A 24,515-nucleotide genomic window follows, 5' to 3' on the forward strand; every position below is an offset into this window, starting at 1 on the left:
CCTCCAGGAATATAGCTCAGCACTGCCCTTTTATACTGTAGTTCTTCACATTCTCAGTTTTCCATCCTCTCATTAATTATTTTATTCTGACTTATTATTTTTAATACTAGTTGCCATTACTCCAGGTTACTTGTTCCTTCAGAGGGATTTGTTTTCCAGAAAATGATGTCATTTCTCACATGTTTCTAATCTCTCTTATTTGCTTCCACATATTTTTAGCCCTGACTGATAGGAATGACTCCTCTCACTACAGCTTCACCTGCAACCTTAGCCTATGTGCTCTACTTGTGCAGAGTGTTGAGGATGATAATAAATGAACCAAAGCCCTGTAACGTTCATGGCATTCACAGATCACTGCAAATCATTAGGTGGCACTACAGCTGACATTTTCACTTTCTGCTTAAATGAAAACTATATGCAGCTGGACAATGGCAAAACCTAATAGACAGTGATGAGGTACCTGCAATATTCATGTCTGCACTGCAGAAATGCAAACCAGCACGTTGTATGGTTTGGTGTCCTCCAAGCCAGACATGGTGCAATCGTGTATCTGGATATAAGCCCACTCAAGGGGCTGCTACACATGAAGAATAACTGTGTGATGTTACACATGTTAGCACGTTACAGAAGTCAGACCCCTTCATGAATCTCCAAAAAAATTTAGATCTGAGGTGGACAGCTGACATTCAAGCACCATGGACAGGCAGAAGTGACATATTTAAACTTTAACATGCATAGTGAAGGCACAGCCTTCATGTTGAATAGGATATGGAGATACGGCTGCTTTGAGACTGTCACAGTGCTGGCATTGTGGCATTTCCGGTGTAAGGCACACACTGAAAAGGGAGAGAATGCTGCCTCATGTTTCAAAGTGTGACAAAGGGGAAATGGGAGGAATATACCCAAATAGGCAAAAGGCTGCACAGACACTCAGCACAACTCAAACACAGGTCAGGAAGAGCACGAAATACTAAGGCCATCAAAAGAGTGTGTACTGCCACGGGACCACAAAGCTGCATTGATAAACAGGCAAGTGGGTCTACAGCAGCAAAAAGGAGAATTCAGAGTCTCCTCTGCATGCCAGTGTAGGAGATGGCTCAGAAATGGGGTCACTTTATTGATCATTTCCTGGAATACAGGTGCATAGGGTTTGGTTGCCTCAGTAACAGTTGCTATGCAACACAGAGATTTTTACATTTTTCTTGTCATAATCTGAAATACTCCAGGTGCATATAGCATGGACAAGCAAGGCAAGAGTAAAGCAAGGTAGAACAGTCTTTGTAATACATTTCCCTTGTCCTCTCCAAGTCTCAGAGGAGCATGCTGCCACCCCAGCACTTCAGGGACATCTCATCCCAGGTGTGCTTTCCCTCACAAGTCCCCTTCCTGGCGCTCGCCTCATTCCTGAGGGCCCAAAAGGGAAATCAGGAGGTGCTTTGAATGTTCACCTGTGCAAGGAGAGCAAACCAACCCCCATAAAAACCATAACTGAATGTGAAAGCAGAAGAGTTAGTCAACAGGTTTGCTCTCCTACTTTGTTAAACAGTAGCTTTTTGCAGATGAGGAGGGATATTCGGCAACAACCTGTGTACACTGCACTTTCTAGTCTGCTTGGCCATATAAACCTCTGAACAGCAATAATGAGGAATCCAGGGAACATGAATGCCAGCTTGGAAAACACAGATGTTCATGGTGGATACAGAGCTGCACAATTATCATGAAACCTAGAGGTGAATGTTCATGTTTTGGGAGGTCTTCCACAGATACAAAGAGGGCCCTCTGGTTAAGGGTAGGGTCTCAAAGAGCTGATGAAGCTGGCAAGGCAGAAAAATATCTCAATTTCTACCCACGTGAAACAATGTTTAGGAAACATTAAAGCCTGTATTTAATATGCAAAGTGGTAGCCCTGAAGCTTAATAAAAATCATGAGCCAGAGAGGATGTGGCACAGCTAGAGCACTTACATAGATGTTACCCTGCTGGTAGCGCTGGTGCAGGTTAAGCAGGATGGCAGCTTCATGCAGATCTCCCAGCATGGACATGTCTTCTACCCCATCAACACTGGTCTGGTGCATTGGCAAGACCTTTTCTCTGGATAGGGAGGCCTTGGGGTATTGGAATACCTGGAAGAATGGAGAGAAGGACAAAGAAGCTCATGACACCTGGGCATACAGTCTGATTTCCTACCAGAAACATGCCCATTTCCACAGCTTCATAATTCATCACTGGAAAAGGAAATGAATAAGGCACAGATCCTATTTTTATAATCACTATTCTGTTCCTGCTCCTATTTGATCTCTCTGGCCAGAAATCATACAGCACACCCCCTTCTTTTGCTACAATGTTAATCTCTTACCTTCCCTACTGACAGGGACAGATCAATGCAAGCTTACTTGATTTTTACTCAAATCCCCTTAGCAGGGGCACAGCAGCAGCCTCCAGCTGCCCTAGGCTGGACAGGTATTGCACACTGTACTCAGGACCGTGAACAATGATGGCAGCTGCTCCCTAGAGACCAGGTACAGTCTTTCACAAAAACACAGGTGGGATTTTGTCTCTTGAGTGTGAAGAGGTCGAGGCAAAGCTTATTCACATTCCAGGTTTTGCCCTGCACTCTCCATAGGAGCAGCCAGAGAGTGTCTGGGAAAGGTTTCTGTCAAGAGCAAAGGAAAGCAGAACAGATAAGAAGCCAAATGAAGTACTGACATCCTGTGCACACACTGGCATGTGTGTGTATGATGCAGCTTTTGAAGTGTATATACAGTGACATCTATTAACCTCTATCTCTGCTCTGGGAAGTACCCACTTCTCTCTCTAAGCTGTTGTACTCTTCTTGCCTCAACTGCTGCATCCTTCTTCCTGCTAAAGCTTCCTCCTCCTCAATAACCCACTCTTCAGCTATCAGGTTATCTTCTTCATCCTGTTTCAATGCAGCTGAAATTATATGACTGTTCTTCTCCACCACAGCCACATCCCAGTCCTCCTTTCCTCCTTCTCAAGCACGATGCTGGCATTTTGCAACAGTTATTTCAGTTGCTTCCCACTCTTGGATTCCACCATGTGCCATCTCCCACCCAGCATCCCAAGCTGCGCTAGATGGTAAGACCCAAGACAGACAGATGGGAGACTTCATACAGGCAGGCTGGAGGAGCAAACTGGCCTGCAGTAACCCTTCCAAAGAAAACTGGGCTCTTCCTTCCCTTCTGGGGGTATAGTCTCTACCTCATTTCCATCCCTGCTTGTCAGCATTCCCAGATGCCCCAAGAAACTGACAGACTCCATACTGAATGAACCATGATCAATAATGGTTACCTAACTGGTTTCTCCCGCCTGCCATCCTGGAGTCCTCAGGCTGCCATAACTGCTAGGCAGAGGCCATCCACACAGCTGCAGGCTGAAGACAGAATGAGGTCACCCTTCCCCCTCCAGTGAGCCACCCTTATGAGTTTCTTGCAGGGCGCTTACAGCTGCAGTGCGTTGCAGGTGCCCAGCAAGCACTGCTGCTCAGCTCTGAACCTGCATCCTTGCCAGCAAGGGGAAGGAATAACCTGGCACAGGATCCTTTACCAGACACCCATGATGCCTGCAAAAGCCTGCACAAATGAAACAGCAACTGTCTTCCTGAAGGGAGCTGGGGAGGAGCAGCAGGATCCTTTCCCCAGATGTGTTTGCTCCAGGTCAACCCAGTCACACCTAATGTTATAAGGACTCAGTTTCTTCCACTGGGAGATTGCCCACAGCCCAATTACTGCTAGTCATGAGGCTTTCAAAAATACATAGGTCATGCTGCTGAACAGAGTATAATGAAGCCCACCCAGGCTCTCTCCAAGCCTCTCTGGTCTTCTCCAGACCACTTCTGTGCCTGGATATCAGAGAGCTGTGACTCTGCCAGCAGCAGGACCCTCACCCTGCAAGCATAGACTGCCAAACTGCCAACTGGACACATCTTTGAAGGGGACAAATCCAAAACAGTATGACATGATCTTTTCTTACATCTGCCTGACACTTACTCATTTACTACTGTATTGTCAACACATGTGGCCACTTGGGCCTGAAGAGACCATCTAGGGAAAAAGCTAAGTGGACAAGTGTCCCAAAAGATACCAGGCAGTCATCAGCACCTGTGCCAAGAGGCTGCTATGCATAAAGAATAACTGAGTGATGGGTAAGAGCTTCTTTCTTTACTTGATCTTGTAGACAATGCGAGAACAAATGGGACCTTAAAGACTATCGGGGCCCTAAATACACAATAAATTATTAGTAGGAATTAGATCATCATCTGTTAAACCTGTCTTGAGCCACTTGGTAGGAGGCATTCAGTCACCCCTCCCTAAAAAAAACCTTTTCCAAGATCTTCAAAGAGAAGTAAGTTCTCCAGCAGGACTGCAGCAAAGGTGCATTAGGAGCATGGGCTCTGGTACCCCCTGGACAAAAACACTGCAAAGGTGAAATACAGTCCCTGGAGGAGTGGTCTGATGCCACACTGACACCACACCAGAAGCCAAGATGTCACCTGTCTCTCCCTAAAGCTGGGGACATTCACCAAATACCCTTGCCCATCACTACAAGTCCAGCAGCTCGCCCCTCCTCAGGTGGCAAGCAAGGGAACCACATATGGCAGCTACTGTGGAGGACACTGAATAAAATGAGCCCTTTAATGCTTTATTCGTAATCCATAAAGCACATATTCCTTCTGCCTAGTGGTTTCTTCTTCCATGGAAGAAAACTCCCAAATTCTTTTTTTTTAATACCTATGACTCCACACAGCACATTTTCTTGCATGGACACAGGCTGGTGGTGGGTGCACTCCCTCAGCTGGCTCCGTGGTGGGATTTCTGATCTTTCAAACCCAGCTGGCACCTCTGAAAGAACCCCAGAAGAGACAGAAGCAAGTCTGGGAGCCACAGAAGTACTCACTGGTTGTTGACCAACTGCAGGCTGCTGCATTATCTATGATGAATGCCCCTGTGACATCCTAAAATGAGTTAGTGACTACCCAGCACTCCCAAAAGGAGGCAGCTCATCAAGAAAGGATTTGAGAGTCTTGAGTAACCAGACAGAAAATATGTGTGTCTGCTAGGTGAGCTTCTGCTTCTGAGAAACAAATCAGGCTCTTTAAAAAGGAATGATGATTTGCAATCTAGCCCTTTCCAAGCAAGAGTGAAATACGTGATAGTCCTACTACTGACTCTCCACCTGCTGCTGTCCTAAAACCCCTTTCCTCCTGCACCCTCCTTTGTTTGCCAGGTAAGGTCTGTAAAAAACCCTGTCCAGTCTTCTGTACAAAGAAGCTGCCTGCAGAGCACAGTTACCAAAACAGCTGAGCAGATCTAATTGCTCACTGCTGGAGGGCACAGTCCTGCCCATTTCCACATCCTCCTCCCAGCCTAGGCACCAGTTTGACTCACCAAGAACCTCACTGAGGGCAGTGAATAGTTTTCCCAGGATCAAGGAGCTGAGCTGACTCACTGAGGACTCTGAATGATTCCCAGAGGTCCCTTCTTACCATGAGCACTGCAGCAATCATTCCAGGGAACCACAAAGAACACAGGGCTGGAAATAACTCAGGGAAAAGACCTGATTGCTATCGCTGGCAGCAAGCTCTGCTCTAAGAAGAGTTCAGCTGACTTGTTGAACTGTTCACGCTGCTGCACTTCCACTGCAGACACAGGCAGCTCATTTCCATGTGCCCCTGACCCAAATGGCTGATGGCAAAAGCTGCTGAAGGAGACTGGTGAGCACAACAGTCCTTGCAAGCAACATGGCATGCAAGAACTCCCTTGCCCCAGCAGAAAGAGCAGCATAGTTGGTGAAGCTGCCTCTTCCCTAGGAGCATTTTGCCAAAGTTAATGCAACTCCCTCAAAGATGGCACAAGAGAAAACAAGTGAAATGAGCAGGCAAATGAACAGAAGAAAGAGAACAAAAGAGATCTTTTTAACCTTTGACATGGTTTGTAACAGAGCTGGGTCACTTTTCAGACAGAATTTCAGCATTTCAGTTGATACATTTTCTTTTAACAGGAAGGTCATGCAAGAGAGATGTCAATCTCAAAACTCAGAAGAGGCTACAACCTCAGGCAAACCTCACTTACCATGCCATAATCTGAGGTGAAGAGCACATTTCCGTTGGCACATGAGCCAACAGTGCATGGCTGCAGCTGGTCCTGCTCCCGCAGCCATACCCTGGCACCCTGCAAAACCCAAAGACCTCTTGTTAGAAAGAAGTGGAGCCTGTGAGATGTGCACACGAGAAGCAAATACCCATGGAAACTGTGGGAAGCTACCATATTCAAAGGTTACTTCCAAGCCACAGCTGCTTAAAATTTTTAAGCAAGTCCGACATACATTTTAAAGGAAACTAGTTTTCATGTTTTTTTAATGTAACATGAGAAGCAGAAAATGTAGTTTTAATTGGCTTCACGCAGAAACCAAAGTAAGGACACAACTTTTTATAGAAAGAATCATGGAAAGATACAAACACACAGAATAGTGGCTTCAACTGTCTAAATATTTTCAAACTTAGCTGGTCATTAGAAGTCATGCTATGATAATAATAGTAGAAAATGTAAATAAAGCATGTTTACAATTTCATGCACCCACACAGCATTGTAAGTCAAAATACTTCCAGAAAGCATCAGCAACAGCTATGGAAACTTCACAAAGCTTTGTCTGCCTCTCCTGCAACAGTTTCCTTCTGCAAATGACATGACTTGAGTGTTTCTCTGATGTATATATACACTGATGTACATTGGTGGCCCCGGTATACACACAGTTTCACACACACTACACCATCTTAAATGGCTCACTGTCTCTCAAGACAATCCTAAACACCAAGAAAGATTTTTGACAACACATATGCAGGGATCTGCAGGGCAAGCATATCTCATAGCCTGTCTATCACGAAAGTGCAGGGGAAATCAGTTTGCTAGATCAGCCTCTTTCATCCTGCCTGATTTGGGGACCTGCTATAGGAAACAGAGCAGAAGCAAGAAAGCACATCAGGGAGAGCATGATCTGCAATTATGCAGAATTAGGCGTAACATCCCACTGCATTTCGGTTATTGCACACTAATCTGTTCAATGTCTTCCCATAGAAATCATATAAACTCTGCTTAGGCAAGTACTGAGGAAAGTTGAATTGTTGAGCAACATTAAGGCCAGCCTGCTTTTCATTGACTCATAGACCTACTTTCTTCCTAATTTGTTTTCTGTCCCTAAGTTATTGATTATAAAAGCCCTTCCTATTCTCTTAAACCTGCCAGCACCATTAGCTTTTTGCTTATAGGCTTATGATGTTTGAAGAGATGCAACAGTATTTCTATTATACATTATACAGAATGTGGAAAACTAATTCTATTTTTAATGATTTCTTTTAGCTTGTGGGGGAGGGGGGTTAAACTACTTTAGTCACTTTAAACATTTCAGTACCCTGGATTTTCCTTACTGTAGAGGATAAGTCCATTGGCCAAACTCCAGCCCTCCCAGTAAAAGAACTGGTTTTAGTGAAATTTTAAAAGGCTTACATAACTGTAGCTTCGCTGTTGTGTTCTGCTTTAAAGTTTCCACAGCAGGTGAACTAATTTCCCTTCACCAAGTGAATGAAAAAGGCCAGTGCACGCCAAGCCCCAGGATGATGGGTGGCCTCTCATGGCCAGTGAGCACTAGCTATAGAAAGAAATGCTTTCTTATGTTACAGATTCAAGCTCCCAGAGAGCTACTAAGCAATGCACTGACCACAGATTTTGAGGAACTGTATAGAGCTCTTCAGGACATCCTCTTACGTTTTCTGAAATTCATGATGCCTGAGACATAGTGTCCTGAGGGGTCTGGGAAAGACACTGCTGTTGAGAAATCATTCATTTCCCAAATCACATTCTGACTACTCTGCATTAAGATATGAACAGCAACATGTGATAGTAAAAGATCTTGTGTGCTATTTTCACCAAAGGTACCTTTTCTATAGCATAGTATAGAGCAAAAAGTCAGCAAACAGCAAAGTTGTGTCTGGAGTTTCCAAGAGCAGGATAAAAGAAAACCTTTTCTAATACACTTACCACAAACACACATTCCTAAGGCTGCATTTCATTGCCTTCAGGCATCAATAACCAGCAACACATAGATTACAGCTTGCAGGCAAGTGCAGTTTAACCACCAGCTAGGCCTGCACCCTCGAGCACACACTGCACCCCGATGCCACAGCATGCATACAAGCACCCACGCAGCATCACGAGCATGCCATGCTCATGGAACATAGTCTGTCCCTGCAGGCCATGGAGGGAGGTCCAGGTTACACATACTTTCCACTCCCTAAGCTCAGAAATTTGTTTGGAGGTGGAGGCAGTTGATAATCTGACGCACAATGGGCACAAACACTTTTATTGATGAGGTATCATTCAGAGGCAAAAAGAAAGGAGATGGACGAAGAGATCCCTCTGGTATCTTCACACCTAGAAATGATCAGAAAGCCCAAACTGACTCAGATCTCTTTCTCAGCAGAAGTCCATGCGGAAAAGTACTAACAAATAATCTCCAAAGGAGATCTAGTTCTTTTGTACAACATTGCAGCATTTCCTACAGGCTTATGTCAGATCCTTCTGGGTCTGCTAAGTAGAAGGCAACACAATGAAACTCCCAGGCACTGTGGAATTTCAGCTGCCCAGAAGTACTTACTTCAGTTTACTTAGACATTTTTAAAAGAGCAATTGACTCTGTCCATTAGAATAACTGCACCCATTTATGTTGTTTCCAAAAGGAATATCATGCTGAGATAGTTAGACCAGGAACCACAGAGCAAATAGTTATTGTAACTTCTGCCCAGCGTAGCCCATTTCCTGAAAGGTTGAGTTTGTTTTAGTGCATCTCCTTCCATCAGCCCCTTTTTCTAAACATGAAAGTCCCAAAGGAGCCTTGACTAAATACTGAAACAGATGGTGACTCCAGAGAGACTGCCCTCGGATCACTACACCCTTCCCCAATACCATACATTTCATTGATCAGCTGAAAAGATTAAATTGAGCAGAAAACTTCCCAGAACTGCCAGGCAACAAGGCTGAAGTTCCATGGGAAAAGCAAGGGCACCAAAGCAGAGCACAGCCCAGCACCGCAGAGCAGTGTACCTGTCAGCTCTGGGGGATCCCAGCTTCCACAGGCACTGCAGATGGTGGTGAAACCCCTGCTCTTCTAGCACAAGAGCGAACAATGAACGAGAAGATAAAATCGGTTTTCAAATTGGAATGCAGAAGTGCTCACCTGCATCTAGAGGAAAACAGTTTAACAAAATGAAGCAATGAGCAACCACTGATTTGAAAAGAACACCTTCAAAGACAGCTAAGGAGTAACAGAGCAATGAATTTTCTGCAATTGCTTTCCACTGAACAAAGCTGGCTGAGTGCTGGTGCTGCAGTTAACTTAAGCCCTTTATTTAATAAGAGTAGCTCATCCCCTCCCAATTCTTCTAAGACTTTATTAGGGGAGTTGTTTTGTTTTTAAGTGGAGCAGAAATGGCAAGTAATGAAAGAAAGAATAAAGTAGTAATGTACCAGAGTTCCTGTATCAAGGGTAGGTCACTCAGATGTTAAAAGAACTCCGAGACAAACATCCTCATTCCTATGGCCCCAGTGACAATCTGTCCATGAACTGGCCTTGCCACAAAGTGCATAGCAAAGCAGTCAGAAAATGGATCCCATAACACAAGGTTATAATTTAGAAAATAAATTTGCTGCCATAAGGGAGACCTTACTGCAGGCTCTCAGAACTCAAAGGGAGCCTGTAAGAAAGATGGGGAAAGTCTTTTCAGCAAGGCCTATTGCAAGGAGGTAATGGTTTTAAGGACAAGCGGTAACGATTTTAAACCAAAGGAGGGCAGATTTAGACTAAGATATCAGGAAGACATTTCTTCCAATGAAGGTGATGAAATACTGGAACAGGTTGCCCAGAGAGGTGGTAGAAGTCCCATCCCTGGAAACGTTCAAGGTCAGGTTGGACAAGGCTTTGAGCAACCTGATCTGGTTAAAGATGTCACTGCTTGCTGCGGGGGGGTTGGACTAGATGACCTTTAAAAGTCTCTTTCAACTCAAAGCATCCTATGATTCTATACTGAGACTAGCATTTCATCAGTACTGCCTCACTGTCACACCAATCTTCCACAGTAAACTCTAAGATGTCATTTTTTTCTCTGTTCACATAACACCTGGCATTTTAGGATCCTAGACTTGAAAATTAAAAACAACATTTCCAGGTTTCCATGAGATCGAGAAATCAACTGAAGCCACAGATTTCTTTGTCCTTCCATGACTTTTTCAGTGACTGATACAGAGGTTCTCTCTTGCATTCACACACCTGTACCTGCATCTCAGCCCTGACTGCAGAAGCAAAGCACCCGTGCATTAAAGCGAAGCATGTAGCCACTTGCAGATGCACCCACGTCAGCTATCCAGCCACTGAAGGCAAAGTAAGCTCCAGAGGATGAGATGCAGAACTCTATACCTGCAGCAAGTGCCTCTGCCTCTTCAGAGCCTCCCAGACCAGCAGGAGACACATTCAGGAACTAGCATGAGCAAACAAATGCTCTGCAACCATACCACACTTCAGAAACATGTCTTCATAGCCAGCTTTCCTCTTTTTTGTGTAGTCTGGAACAGCCTTGAATTTTCATGTTCCCCCAGGAATGTTCTCTCTCTTCTGGAAACTTCTTCCCAGGAAGAAGTGAGAATGAGCTATACCTCAACTGTATGGAATTTGAGGAGGCAGTTAGCAGTGCTGCCCCTGACAGTGTGCGCATCGCTGTTCCTCCTTGTGCACAAACCTGTGTAACTTCCAGGACTAATATGCTCAGCAAAGCCTATGACCAATATGAGTGCATCAGTTTTCCAAGGGTTAGTCAGAAAAGGAAAGTGCTTTTGGTTGGAAGACACCTTACAGTGTATGAAATAGACACACAATTGTCCATTGCTTCATTGTGGGATGTTTTTGTAATGCCTTCTTTGTGAATGAACGCTGCTCTCAGCTTCCAGATCCACCTGCAAACACAGTACTACAGGAGGTTCTTGCAGTGCCTTGGTTTGGGTAACTATCCCTGATCACCACTGCAACCACGCTGCAAGAAGCAGGCATGTCTCAAAGTTGTACAACCCTGAACTGAGTCCAAGCCAAAAACTTCTGCGGGTGCTGTAAGTTTTTCAGCTATGAGTACTGTATATATACATACCTTTGTCCTCCTGGCACACTGAGGCTGTTCAGTGAGTTTTAGGCATTCAACCCCTGTGCTTTTCCTGGCAAGGAATCCATGTGCTATCAGGCTTGGAAGCAGCATTGTGCTAAGCCAGCTCTCTTCCCAGCCTCAATGGGCTTTGTGGTTGTAGACCGCGCAGCAGAGATTGGGCTAGAAAGGCTGTTGAAATCCAAAGCCATGCTCAGGTTTCAATAAATGCACTGTTCAACAGATTGATCTGGATGTTCATGAATAAGTGATAGGGCAAATATGAAGAGACTTAGCTAATGGATACAAGATTAGTGGGGAAGGGGAGCCTCTGACACACTAAATCCATATGGGAAGGAATGCAACCTTGCTCTTTTTCTGATGTCAGGCTGAAACAAAGTCATACAACCAGTCTCTGGGTTGTATCTGATCAGCAAAACGTGACACATCTCCTAGAAGGGAGGGGACATCCCAGGAGGCCACAGGTAAGAGAGAGACCGAAGCAAGAACAGCTGAGCTGGAAGCAGCCAAGACAGGCCAGCTGGGAAGAGGGACAATACCTGCAACAGCAGCAGGGCTAACAGAAGCAAAAGTCTACGTCTTGTAAGGCACAAGGAGGACACAGTGCAGAGCAAAAAAGGACTGGATCTCACCTGGAAGGACCCATGGCTCCCACACAGCAGCCCACGGAGCCTAGACAGACTCTGCAAATCAGCACAGTTCACGGAGCTGAGCACAAACCTGCAGCTGTGAGTCCTGCTGCTCTGGAGCTGCAGCACAGGCTGAGTCAATGACTCAGATTAGTTCTGCCAATTAGCAGCCCCATTCTTTACTAATTAAGGAGCAAAGCCTCCAGTCTGCCAGCAGCTTTGCGGAAGAGTAGTATCAGGAAAAGGTTTCTGCATTTTAAATAATCTAAGAGCAGTTTGTCACTTCTGGTCACTGATGTATGTGCACTGCTTCCCACCTCTCTTTTGCCTCCCCCTTCCATCTGTTCTGTTCCTTTCTCCTCCCCCTACTTGGCTGCTGCACAGCTTCTCTCCTCTCCACTCTCCTGCACATCTCCCGACTTCAGAGATGCCCCAAGAAATGCCTGGTCCTTGACCTTCAAAAAGAAGCAGCTACCCAGTAGCAACCACAGCTCTTCACCATGGGAGTGGAGGGAGTGAACCTCCAACTTTTCTCCCATGCTTCAAGGCTGCCCTTTGCCATGAGCACAAGGTGCATGGGGAGAGGGCAGGTTATGCATCCTTCCAGACTTCACTTCAAGCTCTCTCCAAGCTCAGTTTAAGAAGAGCTGCCCCCTGCTATTCTGCCATGGGCAGTGCAGTCACTACCTTCTTCAGGTGAAGCAACAATCCTACTGTTGCAACCACCTGGGAACTTCTCACCAGCCTCAAAAGTATATACTGAAGATCACTTCAAAAAAGCCAGCACCACTTCCATACCTTCTCTATGAGGTTTCCTCCCTTAAAACTTGAATTAAAACAAGTAATTCCCTAGAGCAGATTACTCACATGGATACCTACAAGTTTGTATTCCCTGTCTCTGAACATCCCTGACATATCACAGCAATGGTGGCTTTCCTACATCTTCTCTGTAGCCCTGAAAGAAAGAAGCAATGTGGCAAGTGCAAAAGCCCAATGTGGCCGTAGCAAAACTTCCACTGGCCAGCTAGCCACTCCACAATGAGCAAGTGAAAAGCTACTCCTGCCCTCAACTTGGACATCACTTTGAACCTCCTCTTCCCTCCTGCAACCAAATACATAATGAAGCAGCTTCCTTGCAGCTCCCTCCCTTTGACAAATTAGGCCAATGTCTTTAAAGCTGAAAAGGGGCTGATGGAGGCTGAGTGGCATTGAAGATCCACAGATAAGAGCTCATGGCCTCAGGAAGCCACAAGGCTACAGCAGTCTATAACAGAGACACCAGCTCCAACATCCTGCCTCCAAACAGTCACTATGCAATGCCATGCAAAAGATCTTAGATGAGAGCCCCGAAATGGCATTTCTGCTGCAGTGTTTATTATGCATAATTTGGGATTATGTCCAATACCTATTTGCATCTTGCTACTTCCTTGACTTCAATATTGAATTCCCTGCCACATGGAGTTCTACCATCTACTCACACATTATATGGAAGCATACACTTTTTAATCAATCACTATGAAGTAGAAAATGTCTTTTTATCACGGTCAGAGGTGAAAGAACAGAGGAATCTAATCCACCTTCTCTGTCTCATCCATTATTTTCTGCTCTTTTGCCATGTCTCCTCCTATTTGTCATTTCACTAATAGAGTAGTCTCAAGATTTTAAATTCACCATGTGAGACATTTCCCTGGTGTTTGATAATCCTCAGTGTCCTTCCTTCAAACACCACACAGAAAGCAAGTGGAATGCCTCTGAGCTGAGATGCAGCGTCGGCCAGTCTGAAATAATAGCACCAGTGGGGAAAAAGGGGGATACAGCCCATGAAAGTGAGAAGCTGGGGAACAGTAAAGAGAGTAGAACCCATGTTTCACTATTTTCTCTTCTAAAATCACTAGGGACAAAGACATGTGCTAGTAGCAGCAACTACCAGAGTGGAAGGGCGGCATTGTGGATAACAACAGAGACATGTAGAAGCTTTTCATAAACATCCCTGGAAAGCACCCCTCTTGCATCACACTGGGATGCTGAAGTGCTTCCCCACATATTAGCCAAATGGAGAGGATGTAAAACATTTTTTAAATCAACAGGTCCAAAAGTTCCCAGAGATCTGTCCAATGAAGTTTCTCACCAGCTGATACTCAGCCTGGAAATGCTGAGAAAATTCCAAAGGACAGGAAGTGCCAGAGCCTAAATGAGGGCAGTAGTAGGATTATCCTAACTAACCTTAGCCTGACACTCCTAGGGAAATACAGAGGTTCTGCCTTCAGCACTTCCAACTTAAAGATACTCTGGCTTTAATTATTTTCCAGTGCTAGAGAACATGTCAAAAGAAATCTAGACAAGTTCTTCTTTTCCAAGCATAGGAGATAAATAGGGAATCATAGATTCTCATGGCACTGATCTAGAACACTACTCTGATAAAAGTCAGCCCTTGAGGAGCCAACAGCAGCCAAGAGATCTCAAAAAAAAGCTGAATGGGGAAAATCATGACTAATTGAGGGAGTTTCTAACTAAACTCTGCAGAGACAGGGTCAGTGCTAGTTTGTATTCTCATCTAGGACCTGAAGTCAAAAGTATTGCTGACAGTACTAGCAGGCATGAACATCTGGTAGATCAGTAAGTACCCACAAGCATAAGACCATCAGAGCAGTGTGAATTCCACAAGCCTGCTTGCTTGAACAAAACGAGATTAAAACACAGCCAAATAAGAAAGGTCAGCTTCAGGGGAGAAGGAATGCAAGGAGCACTTCAAACAGAGGAATGTCTTCTGGAAAGTCACAGCCCCAAAGAGGATTGCAAATTTCTGAACAGAAACTCCCAAGACATTTGTTTGCAATGAGAGCTCATGCATGTCTGGGACATATAAACAGAAGTAAGGAAGTTTACTCCTTATGCTTTGAGGTGTGAGAAAGAAGCTTTCCAGAGAAAACTGGGGGGGGGACACACCAAAAATCAGTCATTTTTGCTATTCAGAAAGATCCCTTGTAATGCAAAAGTATTTGTGAAATGTTAATGTAATTATGTAGATTTGCCAGAGCTAGGCTGCCCTATCTAGCCCAGACACTGATAGGAGGGGGATCACAGCAGCATGTGGCCCAGCATGGGTTGCAGACCTCACCTCAGTCCCTGCATACTCAACCAACTAAACCCTGCTGTGAGAACTCTGCTGCCAGCAGTACTGAAACCACTGCTCTGCTACCTGCTGTCTCATCTTTCCCAGCAACCCAGAGACAACCTGGTGCCAGAGAATAGTTTCTTCCAGACGATTATTTGGGATGAAACAACTCTCATAAAAGAGAAGAAAAGTAGAACCCCAAAATGGATGGAGATGCCAGACACTTTAGAAATTAAGCAGGATTTATTTTAAACAAGGTTGTGTAACCACTTGAAGAAACTGCAAAAAGCAGAGGATCCTCCAAAAATAAGAAGCTTTTCCAGGAAGTGTGATTCAGCCATATCTTAACCATTGGTTCAAGACACAGGTATCAGGGATAAATGGGACTAGTACACAGCCCTGGCTCCCCCTTCTCATCAAGTACTCTGATTAATGTTACCTAAGAGAGGCCCTGCCACTGGTTCAGCATTGTGCATTGCTACAATAATTACTGCTAACAGGACCCCAAAGTACCCCAGACACTGTGCAAAGCAACGCACACCAGGTGGGCCTTCCATAGGTGCTGTTCTTGAGACTCAGCTCTACAGCACTGCTGAACTGTGTGTAAGCTCAGAGGGAAATGCAGAGACAGAACTGCAGAGCTTGGGGTAACTGGAGGATAACCAGGAAACCCAGACTCACAGAAGTTTCAGTCTTAATGATCACATTTAAATAGCTTGCACATTCTCCCTAGAGCAAAATGGGAAATAAGAAATTGTGAAATATCTGTGATTATTAGTTAAAAACAAGTGAGGCAAGAAGTGAAAGCAAAGGGATATACAAGGTGGTCTTGGGGGCAGTGATGGGGCAGCTGGCCCTGGGAAACCCAGCTCCCTTCAGACAGGGGCTGCCATGCAGTGCCTGCGCCAGCCCACCCTTGCACTGCTGATAGGATCTGACAAGGTCACAGCTCACACAGCCTGGCTCCAGATGAATGCCCTAAGGAGGGAGCTAACAGGACTCCCGCTTTTCCGCCAGACACTTCTTCATGTCACCTTTGGCACAAGAGCTTTCTTCCTTGCAACTGCTGTTCCAGAACAGGGCAGCTGGGTCCTTTCACCCTACATCTGCCTTTTAATCACACTGAACAATTTTGGGGAGGTGCAGCTGGGATGGAAGATTCTGTGTGCAGCAACATCCATGCTACTCCATCCCAATGCATACCTTCAAGGATGGTGGTACTTCTGTTTAACTGTTTAACACAGGCTGTTTAACAGACAGAGAGGGCTTGGTGTCGACTCAGTAAGCATTACATACCCAGCATGGATGTAATAGTCAGCATTTCTTTTTCTTTTCCCAGTCTCCCCACATCCTCTTTTCTAAGAGGTCACAGTATTCTTGGAAACTGAGGAGAAAGCCAGGGAAAACTATCAGGGAAAGCCACCAAAGCACACCTCAGAGGGGAGGAGAGAGGCTTGGTAGGAATACTCCTCCATGGAGCAGCCCCACTGCTGAAGACAATGGCGCTCTATCTACTGTTTCTTTCCAAAATGGAGTTTTCCTAAGCCAAGGGCTGTTAACACAAGAGCACTCAGCTCACTGTTACTAGGAGAGACAACACATCACTCATGGTCAGCATCACCCGAGTCAGCTGAACCATTTCCCTCACCTCAGACAGGAGCCTCTGGAAGGATTCCCCAGGACATCCAGACATGCTCCTCTCTCACAGGAACTCCACCTTCTCCCAGCTGCAGAGAGCAAGTGGAGGGCAAACCACACTGTTGAAAAATCCAGTTCAGGATGCCATGCACAAGCCCTCCTCACCCAGCACGGGCCTGTCTTCCTGAAGACACTGATCTCTCAAGGATGCAGCAGGACAACTTCGACCAAGAGCTCAAAGCTGGTCAGAATTGTACTCTGACAATGTTTACACACAATGAGTTTACACTAGCAGTAACGAGCCATCAGATACATGGAGGGCAGTGTGCACACCTGAGTAGCCCATGATTGGCAAAGGGCTACATTGTGCAGACTGATGGCTTTGTGAGGTATTCAGACACTTCCTAGTTACATCAAGCAGTCAACAAAGCTGCACAGCAGCCAGGGCAGTGCTGCCAAAGCAAAAGGGAACTGAAGAGCTGCTTCCTCTCCACTTCAGTTTTGTGCTAAGAAAGCAGCTCAGATGCATGCATGGTGGCAACTCAAGTAGCCCCTGTACTCCTCCATGGACTTGACTCTGGGACTCCCTGATGGTCTACATGTCTCCCTGGGAGAAGTGGTTCCTCTCCCCACCTCCAAGACAGATGTCCTAAGCCACAACAAACAGACAGGCTGTAGCCAGGGGAGGATGAGGGACAGTAAGTGAAGACCAGGACTGCCATAGAGAGGACAGCTCAGACCACCACAGCCATGCAGGCATTAGCACAGAATCCCCCTTCCCTTTCTCTTCCTATGTCAGGAAGCTTAAGGACTTTGGGGGATTTATTTTACAACACAGATGAAAAGTGTTGCATTTCACCAAAAGGGCAATGAGGAAAACTGTTTAATCCTCAAAACGCCAGTGTTTCTAGGCCAATGACGCACGAGCAGAAGGAGAACAGCATCTGTGACTCCACTGGACACTGCTGTTCAGTGCAGGATGACCATGGAGCCATGCTGGATGGCTACTCCAACCAGAGAGCAGAGAGATGTGATGGGAGAAGTGTCTCCTTTAACCCTGGGCATGGCATTCCTGCTCCTAGGGAGAACGGGAGAACGAGTCACATCCTATGTGTCACCCCACATCCTGCCCACACTCCAGACATGAAAGGAAATTATCATCCTTCAGCGTGCCACAGCCCTGGCCTCCACAGCCCCTTCTCCTTGTCCGGGCACAGGATTCATGGCAGTAGCCAAGAAAGGAGACAGTGGAGTACACACACTGTCTTGGCTCCTCAGCTCACACTTGGCCGGACCAAAGCCGGCACATCTCTGAGCCATGCTGCAAACCCCAGATTACAGAGCCACATGTCTTTGTGCTGTACCACTTGCTGAGGACAAAAGTTTTCTAACCTGGCCCAATTGGGATGCTGCAGGGTAAGGGGGGGCAGCAGCACACACCTCACCAGCTCACAGATTCCAGGGTCAGCAGTCAGAGGAGAGCGTGGCACATGGAAGCCTTTCAGCAGCATCAAGCTGGTAACAACCAGCCAAAACTTCTCCCTTTGGCAAAGCCAGGACAATAAGTAGGTTGAATCCATCACTAAACCACTTATCATAGATAAACTTCAAAGATTAGGAACTCCTTTGGTCTCCAGCATATTGAGGGAAGAACCAGGGAAGCTGGGAAGACCCATGGCATTCCCATCTAACCCCAGACACTGACCACATTGCTGAGTGTGATATCTAAAGGCTGCAAACGCTGCATGGAACCCTTCTAAGGGAGGACTAACAACATGCTGAGGTTTAAACTATTCATTGTAAGGGATGATATATATCCCCTGGGACAAGCTTGGCTTCTGCTGCAGCAGAAAGAGGTGGAGCAACTCCCTTCTGCTCAGGCGGTGCCCTCCCACCAAGAACCCCCCCATGGAGAAGGAGGAAGAGTGGCTGGGGTGCAGCAAATGCCAAACATTCCCGCTCCAGAGAAGTCAGTTCCCTCTCTCCCACCCCCACTGCCTTTCCTGCAAAGCCTAGTTTGATGCTTTCTCACATATGCTCGCCCTGGCTCCTCACCCTTGGCCATTCCACTCCACTGCGGTTTAAAACCATGATTTACCAAAGATGTAAGACTCCTTGAGAGTCTCTGGCTTCAAGACTGCCCCACAGCCTTTCCCCAGAAAGTTCTCCAGATAATGGCAGAATCACGCCTGGACAAGTGCAGCTGGACAAAGCAGGCTGGGTGCTGCTTGCTGAGACATGCATCTCTGAGCATCCACTCTCCTGCCTCCCATTCCCATCAGGCACTTCAGGCTCTTTGGTGGCTACTCCTCCTGTAAGAGGCCAGAAGGTTCCTTGTGAAAGAGAGGCAGGCTCTGGAGAAATTGCCCTTTGGGAAACCTTGGCCTCCATCTGATTAGATACAGACGGCCCAGGCTTCCAGGAGCAGCAGGTTAATCAGTTAATGGCTGAAAAGATCCTGGGCGATGTGCTGCACATGCCGCAGGGCAGCCTCAGCCGCACAGCCCCCAGGGCAGCCAATCCTTCCTCACTCCAGGGCCAGATCTGGGAAAACATCTGTTCTGATAAAGAAAGTGCTTCACTGGGGAGGGGGCAGGCCTAAGCTCATCAGCTCTTCTGCCCCACTGACACCAGGCTGCTCTGGAGGGGCTGCCAGTACTCCCACCACACCCAGGACATGGCAAGAGCTAGAAACTGGGTTTAAGGCATTGGAAACCAACCAGGGGGTGGAGAGGGGTGGATGACAGATACTCCTGGCTGGGCAGGGGAGGCTTTCAGAACTCAGCTGCAGACTTCAGGATGACCCTGTCACACCACAGTGCCTGCTGTGCCCATTGCCAGTGCCATGGGCAACCCCTGTAACTCACAACCAAAGGCAGCACCAGGCTGTGATGGAAACCTGTGAGTGCTCAAGCAAGGAAAGAGGCAGAGATAATTTTGGGGGGGTCTGGAATGCAGGGCACTAGATCACAGGCCTTACATCTGCACATGCCTTGCTCCTGTGCCACACAATGCCCAGCACGGCTGCTGTGAACTCCCGAGGAAAGGTCACTGCGGGCAGATGTGGGACCAGAGCCCACGTCTAATGGGTACAAGCCTGTTCCCAGGATGCCCGTTCTGGCCGCCTGCGTGAAGGTGACCGGGCAGAGACACGGAGATGACAGGGGACCGGGGCGGACGCTCCCTCCCGTCGCACGCTTCGCGGCTCCTCCGCGGGCTCTGGCCCCGTGCCACGTGCGGCGCGGCGAGCTGTGACACGCACACGCAGGCAGGAGCAGGCTCCGGACCCCCTGAGTCGCTCCAGGGGATTAGAGCAGCGTGCGAGCCCAGCCGTCTCTGGGCAGCCATGACTATCATGCGACAAATCCGCTCCTTCCTCTTGCAAGGAGCCCTGCGCCCGAGCTGCTGGAGCCGCACATCCCTCGGGCTCAGGCTCCTGGAACCCACTCGGCCCCGCACAGGGGCTGGCCGGTGCGGCGCTGGGCCTGGGGAGCGCGGGGGATAAACCCGCTGCATCTTAGTGCTCCGGAAAAAGTGCAACCGGGACTGCCCAGGCGCGGGAGGAGCGGCGCCGCGGAGACCCCCGCAGGGAACGCGGCATCCCGGCGCACCCGGCCCAGGGCAGCGCCCGGCAGCTCCGAGCCTGGGCACGGCACATGGATGCTTGTCTCACGCCGGGACCTGACCCTGCCGCCCGGCCTCCGCCCGGCTCCCTCCCAGCCTCCCCAGCCCCTGAGCCGGGGCGAGCAGGCGGGCGGGCAGCTCCGCCACCGCCGTGCCCCTCGGCCCCGCAGCTGCTCACCTGACGGAGAGAGGCGTCCATCGGCGGTCCCGCCCCGCACAGAGCGCTGCCGGCCGGCTTTCAGCGCCGCATCACCGCGGCCGGGCAGGAACAGCTTACCCGCCCCACCGCCGTGCTGGCTCCGCCTCGCCGGCCGCGGGCAGCGGGGAGCGGCCGCTCCGCCCCGGAGCGCTCAGGAGCAGTGGGAGCTGCTCACGCTGAGTGGGGAGGAGCGGCCATCCCGAAGGTGGAGAGTGCTGGAAAAGGTTTGAAGTGAGCCCGAGCGGCCAATGCCTTCTCGGACACGCAATGGGAATCACCTCTATACAGCCAGAGCACCCAAGGGCGGGTTTTGGAAGAATAACTGATTTCGTTTACAAGAACAAACATTTTGGGTTCAAGGTCTCTGCAGACCATATCATAGCACGATATAGTGAAAGGGACCATTAACAACTTCAAAATTATGACTCTGAGATCTGGACCAGCCAGCATAGAGCAAAAGGCTTGTCAAAAAAGTGTGGCTAGACCATAGTCCACAAGTGCCTACACTGTGAGGCTGTTTCTTGCCCTAAGAAATTATTTCTTTAGTCTGAAAGGAAAAAGATCTGATGAAGGAGGAGGGGAACACACAAGTTTTGGGGGGGGTTGTTATTTTTGTCAGTAATGTGCTTTTTAAACTACTTGAAACACAGAGAGGTTCTGATGGAGATGGTACTATCTCATCCAACCTCTACCACAAGACAGAAAAACACCTAAGTCACTGCCTAACCTGTGATGACCACCCCCACCTGCCTCTTCTGCCTTCACTATCTGGGCCTTTTGGTAAGGTTTTCTGATATCTGAGTCACTGTGTGTCCTTCTATTTTGATAAGTCACTAAGTGCCACCCAGGGTATAACTATCCAGCCTCTTGGTTTTGTGCTGCGTTAGCTTAATCTACACCACTTTCCCTGGCTGGTGAAAGCATCATGCAAGACGGCGCCAGAGCCTAACTACAGTCCTTATCTCAGATCTAATACTTCTATCCGCAAGGCCAATTACCCTGTTAGCAGAGGGGATTGGATCAACTCAACAGCAATGTGTCCTTGGCAGTCATCTCTGCAGCTATGCATTTGTCATCAGCAAACCTATTCAGAGTAAACATACCAAGCAATCTGCATGCACTCATCATAATCGTGGGGGCTAAGCCCTGCTTACCAGGCCAAGTTCCTTGTGAACTCCTTTCCCCATTAATTAGTTCCCAGACACACAGCATGGGGGAAAAAAAAATCTAAGCCTGTAACCACTGCAGTTTTCATCATGGTGGTGATGGTGGAGCGCATGTATTGCTGGGCTGTAAGGGAATAGTGGATGTTCCAGCCTGACAGACCTCCCTGCAGCTCTGAGCCAGCAACATGGGAAAACCCAAGCCAAGGTAAAGAACCAACGTTTCAAAACCCAAGTTTTTTAGCATTAACACTACTGTCAAATGACACTTTCAATGAGGGATGAAGAAAGTGGCTTGGCCTGGTCCTTAGAACAAAGAGGCTTTCCAAACTCTTCATAGAATAGATGTGTTTCCCAAATGCAGCAACAGTGGCTGATGCTGTAAGTCCTGTGCTCTAACAGCCCAGTAGGAAGGGTGTCAAGAATCTTGAGAATAAACTTATGCCTGATATTTGCTCCTCTCTGTTAGAAGATTAAACCAATAGTCCTACATTCATACAGCCCAGCTGGAACTGTGGATGTCTGAACAGTCCTCTGACACTCTTTAGGTGCTGCTTGCCTGAAAGGGGTCACTACCACCGTCTGCTTCTTCACAGAGTTTTGATAAGCAGGCAGCAGGCAAGTGCTGACTTGCTTTTGCTGGCTGCCCAGATGCTACTTTCACCATGTGTCTGGCACCTCACCTCTGACACCCTGGCAGCTCCAGGGCTGGCTGCCACACCAGCAACACAATGAACATGAAGCAGTCAATGAAGACATGGGCCCCACCATGCAGGACAAGCCTGGACCCTTCTCCAGCACACCAGCCGCCTCCCCGGCTCAAGGCTTCGCAAACCTGGTGCAGTGGCACTGCCCGCATGATTGGCAGCAATGCTGGCAACACGGTGAGCTTCCAGACCTCCTGTCATCACAGCTGCAGATGGCACAGGAAGCAGGGTTCCATGGTTGTTCTCTGCTTGTCGGCAGAGAGATGGGCTCTGATTGGGTGGTCAGGCATGGGGGGCCTGGGCAATGAGCCGTTCCTGCATCCATGAAAGGAGCAGCCTTCCAGTGCCGCAGGCAGCAGAGCCCCACACCCAGCCCCGGCGGCAGCAGACGGTGAGTCAGCTTCCTGCTGGACTTCCCACACTGAGGGAAGGTCGATGGAGGACTGGCAGGAACAAGCCAAGGCAGGAATTCCTTCTGGACACCAGACAATATCCTAATTTCCTCCTCTGCCACGGGTCTGGCACACGGCTGGAAGGCAGGCCAGTGTGCGCCTGCTGCAGACTGCGAGTATCTGCCAGGCTTGGTCTCCCACCACCTGCAAGGACAAGCTGTGATACCTCACCCATAGGTGCCACCTCCACAGTCACCTCCCCCAGTGGCTCATTACAATCATACCCGTAGGGTGGGGAACTGATCTCTGACATCATACCTGGGATGATCTCACTCAGGAGAGCCAGCAGCAGAGGCAGATACATTGGATCCAGCCAGGGGCATGGGGAGGTACAGATGCAGGAGAATGGCATCTGTGCTCTGCGGTGCATCGCTACCATCACAGCCCCGGCAGTTTTGCTAGGGACCCCCAATCCTGTGTTGCCCAAAACACAGGGCAGTCAGGACTACACAAGTACAAGGGTAAGGGGACACGTGGTAGGGCACGTACTGACCCCAGAGTTCTGGCTCCCCACCTCACTTTCACTATTGCTTGAAATAGGCTTAAAAATCAACTCTTGAAAAGTGCAGTTTCTCCCATCTCCCATTCCCAGCCTCCGGGGAGTCCGGCCACAGCTTAGACCTGGGCACTCTGGCTAGGACAGCCCAGGGTCATACTGCCCCAACTCAGCACAAAGCTGTGGACCTCTCCTCCTGCCCCACTGCTCAGAAGCCAGTCATGTCCCCTGCAAGTTAAGGATGGAGACAATCAAAGCTGTGACGAAGCTCTCCCTGCCTGCGGCTGCTCTGAGGCTCTGTGGCAGGAATTAGCCCAGGCTCCTTGGGGACAGGATCGTATTTGTACCAGATGTGTCCCTGCTCCTGAGGAATGTAATTAAGACCGCTTGGAGGGGCTTTCACAGGGTCACATCAAGCACTGTGGCACCTGCTCCCCTGGAGAGCAGGAGTGTGGGGGGAAGCCCTACTTGCAAGGGGGAACAACATATGGTGGGGGGTGTTGGTATCTGTCCTAGGCACTCCATTGGCTCCCACCTCACTTCAGCTACTGTCTGTAGTGAGCTCATCTCACTGAAAAGCAGAGTGCTGCCTGTGCACACTACAGGTCCAGGCCAAGGATGGCTGTACTTTTCCTCAGTCTGTCCACAGTGGGAGAAGCCTTTTACTACATCAAGGTGCAGGAATGCCCTCTACTAGGGCTGCCCTTTCTCTGGAGGTCAGAAAACCAGAATATCTTCTTCATTTTCAGCCTAAGCACAAGAACAGAGAACTAGGGCACATGGCTTCAGAGGGTGGATGCTGGGAACATCCAGCCCAGTGCCACCATGTGCCACTTCTTGGACTCTGAAGGATCCTCCTGAACTGTGTCATTAGGGCTAGCACCAGCTTGTGACTTTCTACCAGCTCCATCTGCACTTGGCCATGTTGGATGGACCAAACCCATAACTGAATATTTCCAGCTTTCTCTGTGGATAGAGGTCTTGGGTTTGTTCTCCCAGCCCAACTCATCCCTCCCTTCCCTGCCACATTCCAGGCCACACAGCAGCTCCCAGCAGTGACAAGCTGAGGTTCCCTGCCACTTCTCCCTTCATGCTGCCACAGGTTTACTTGGGGCAAAAAGATATCCATGTGCAGCTTTTGCACCTCGCCCCTGAGAAATGCAGTCCTGGTGGTGAGAGTGCTGAATAAGAGAGCTGGGCTGCACAAGGCTCTAATTACAGGACGAACATGCAGGGATGGGGCCAGCCAAGCGCATCCACCTAATTTCCTCTCCT

General features: G+C 48.2%; 1 protein-coding gene across 2 annotated transcripts in view; it reads right to left on the minus strand.

The window, feature by feature from the left end:
- Positions 1-20,466, minus strand: part of LOC137441367 (unconventional myosin-X-like) — a 94,296-nt gene extending 73,830 nt beyond the window's left edge. Inside the window, exons 1-3 of one of the 2 annotated variants that reach the window (XM_068138784.1) lie at positions 20,402-20,466; positions 6,092-6,190; positions 1,964-2,122 (exon numbers count right to left, since the gene is read on the minus strand). In XM_068138784.1, the coding sequence (XP_067994885.1) occupies positions 1,964-2,122; positions 6,092-6,190; positions 20,402-20,422 (279 nt within the window). In that variant the 5' untranslated portion in view covers positions 20,423-20,466. The remainder of the gene's footprint in view (positions 1-1,963; positions 2,123-6,091; positions 6,191-20,401) is intronic. The other variant, XM_068138783.1, reaches the window with a different exon arrangement.
- Positions 20,467-24,515: the final 4,049 nt, after the last annotated feature.

The sequence above is a fragment of the Melanerpes formicivorus genome, unplaced genomic scaffold, assembly GCF_026170545.1.
Source record: "Melanerpes formicivorus ecotype bairdi unplaced genomic scaffold, bMelFor1.0.p_v2 SCAF_5, whole genome shotgun sequence".
Classification (NCBI taxonomy): Eukaryota; Metazoa; Chordata; class Aves; order Piciformes; family Picidae; genus Melanerpes; species Melanerpes formicivorus.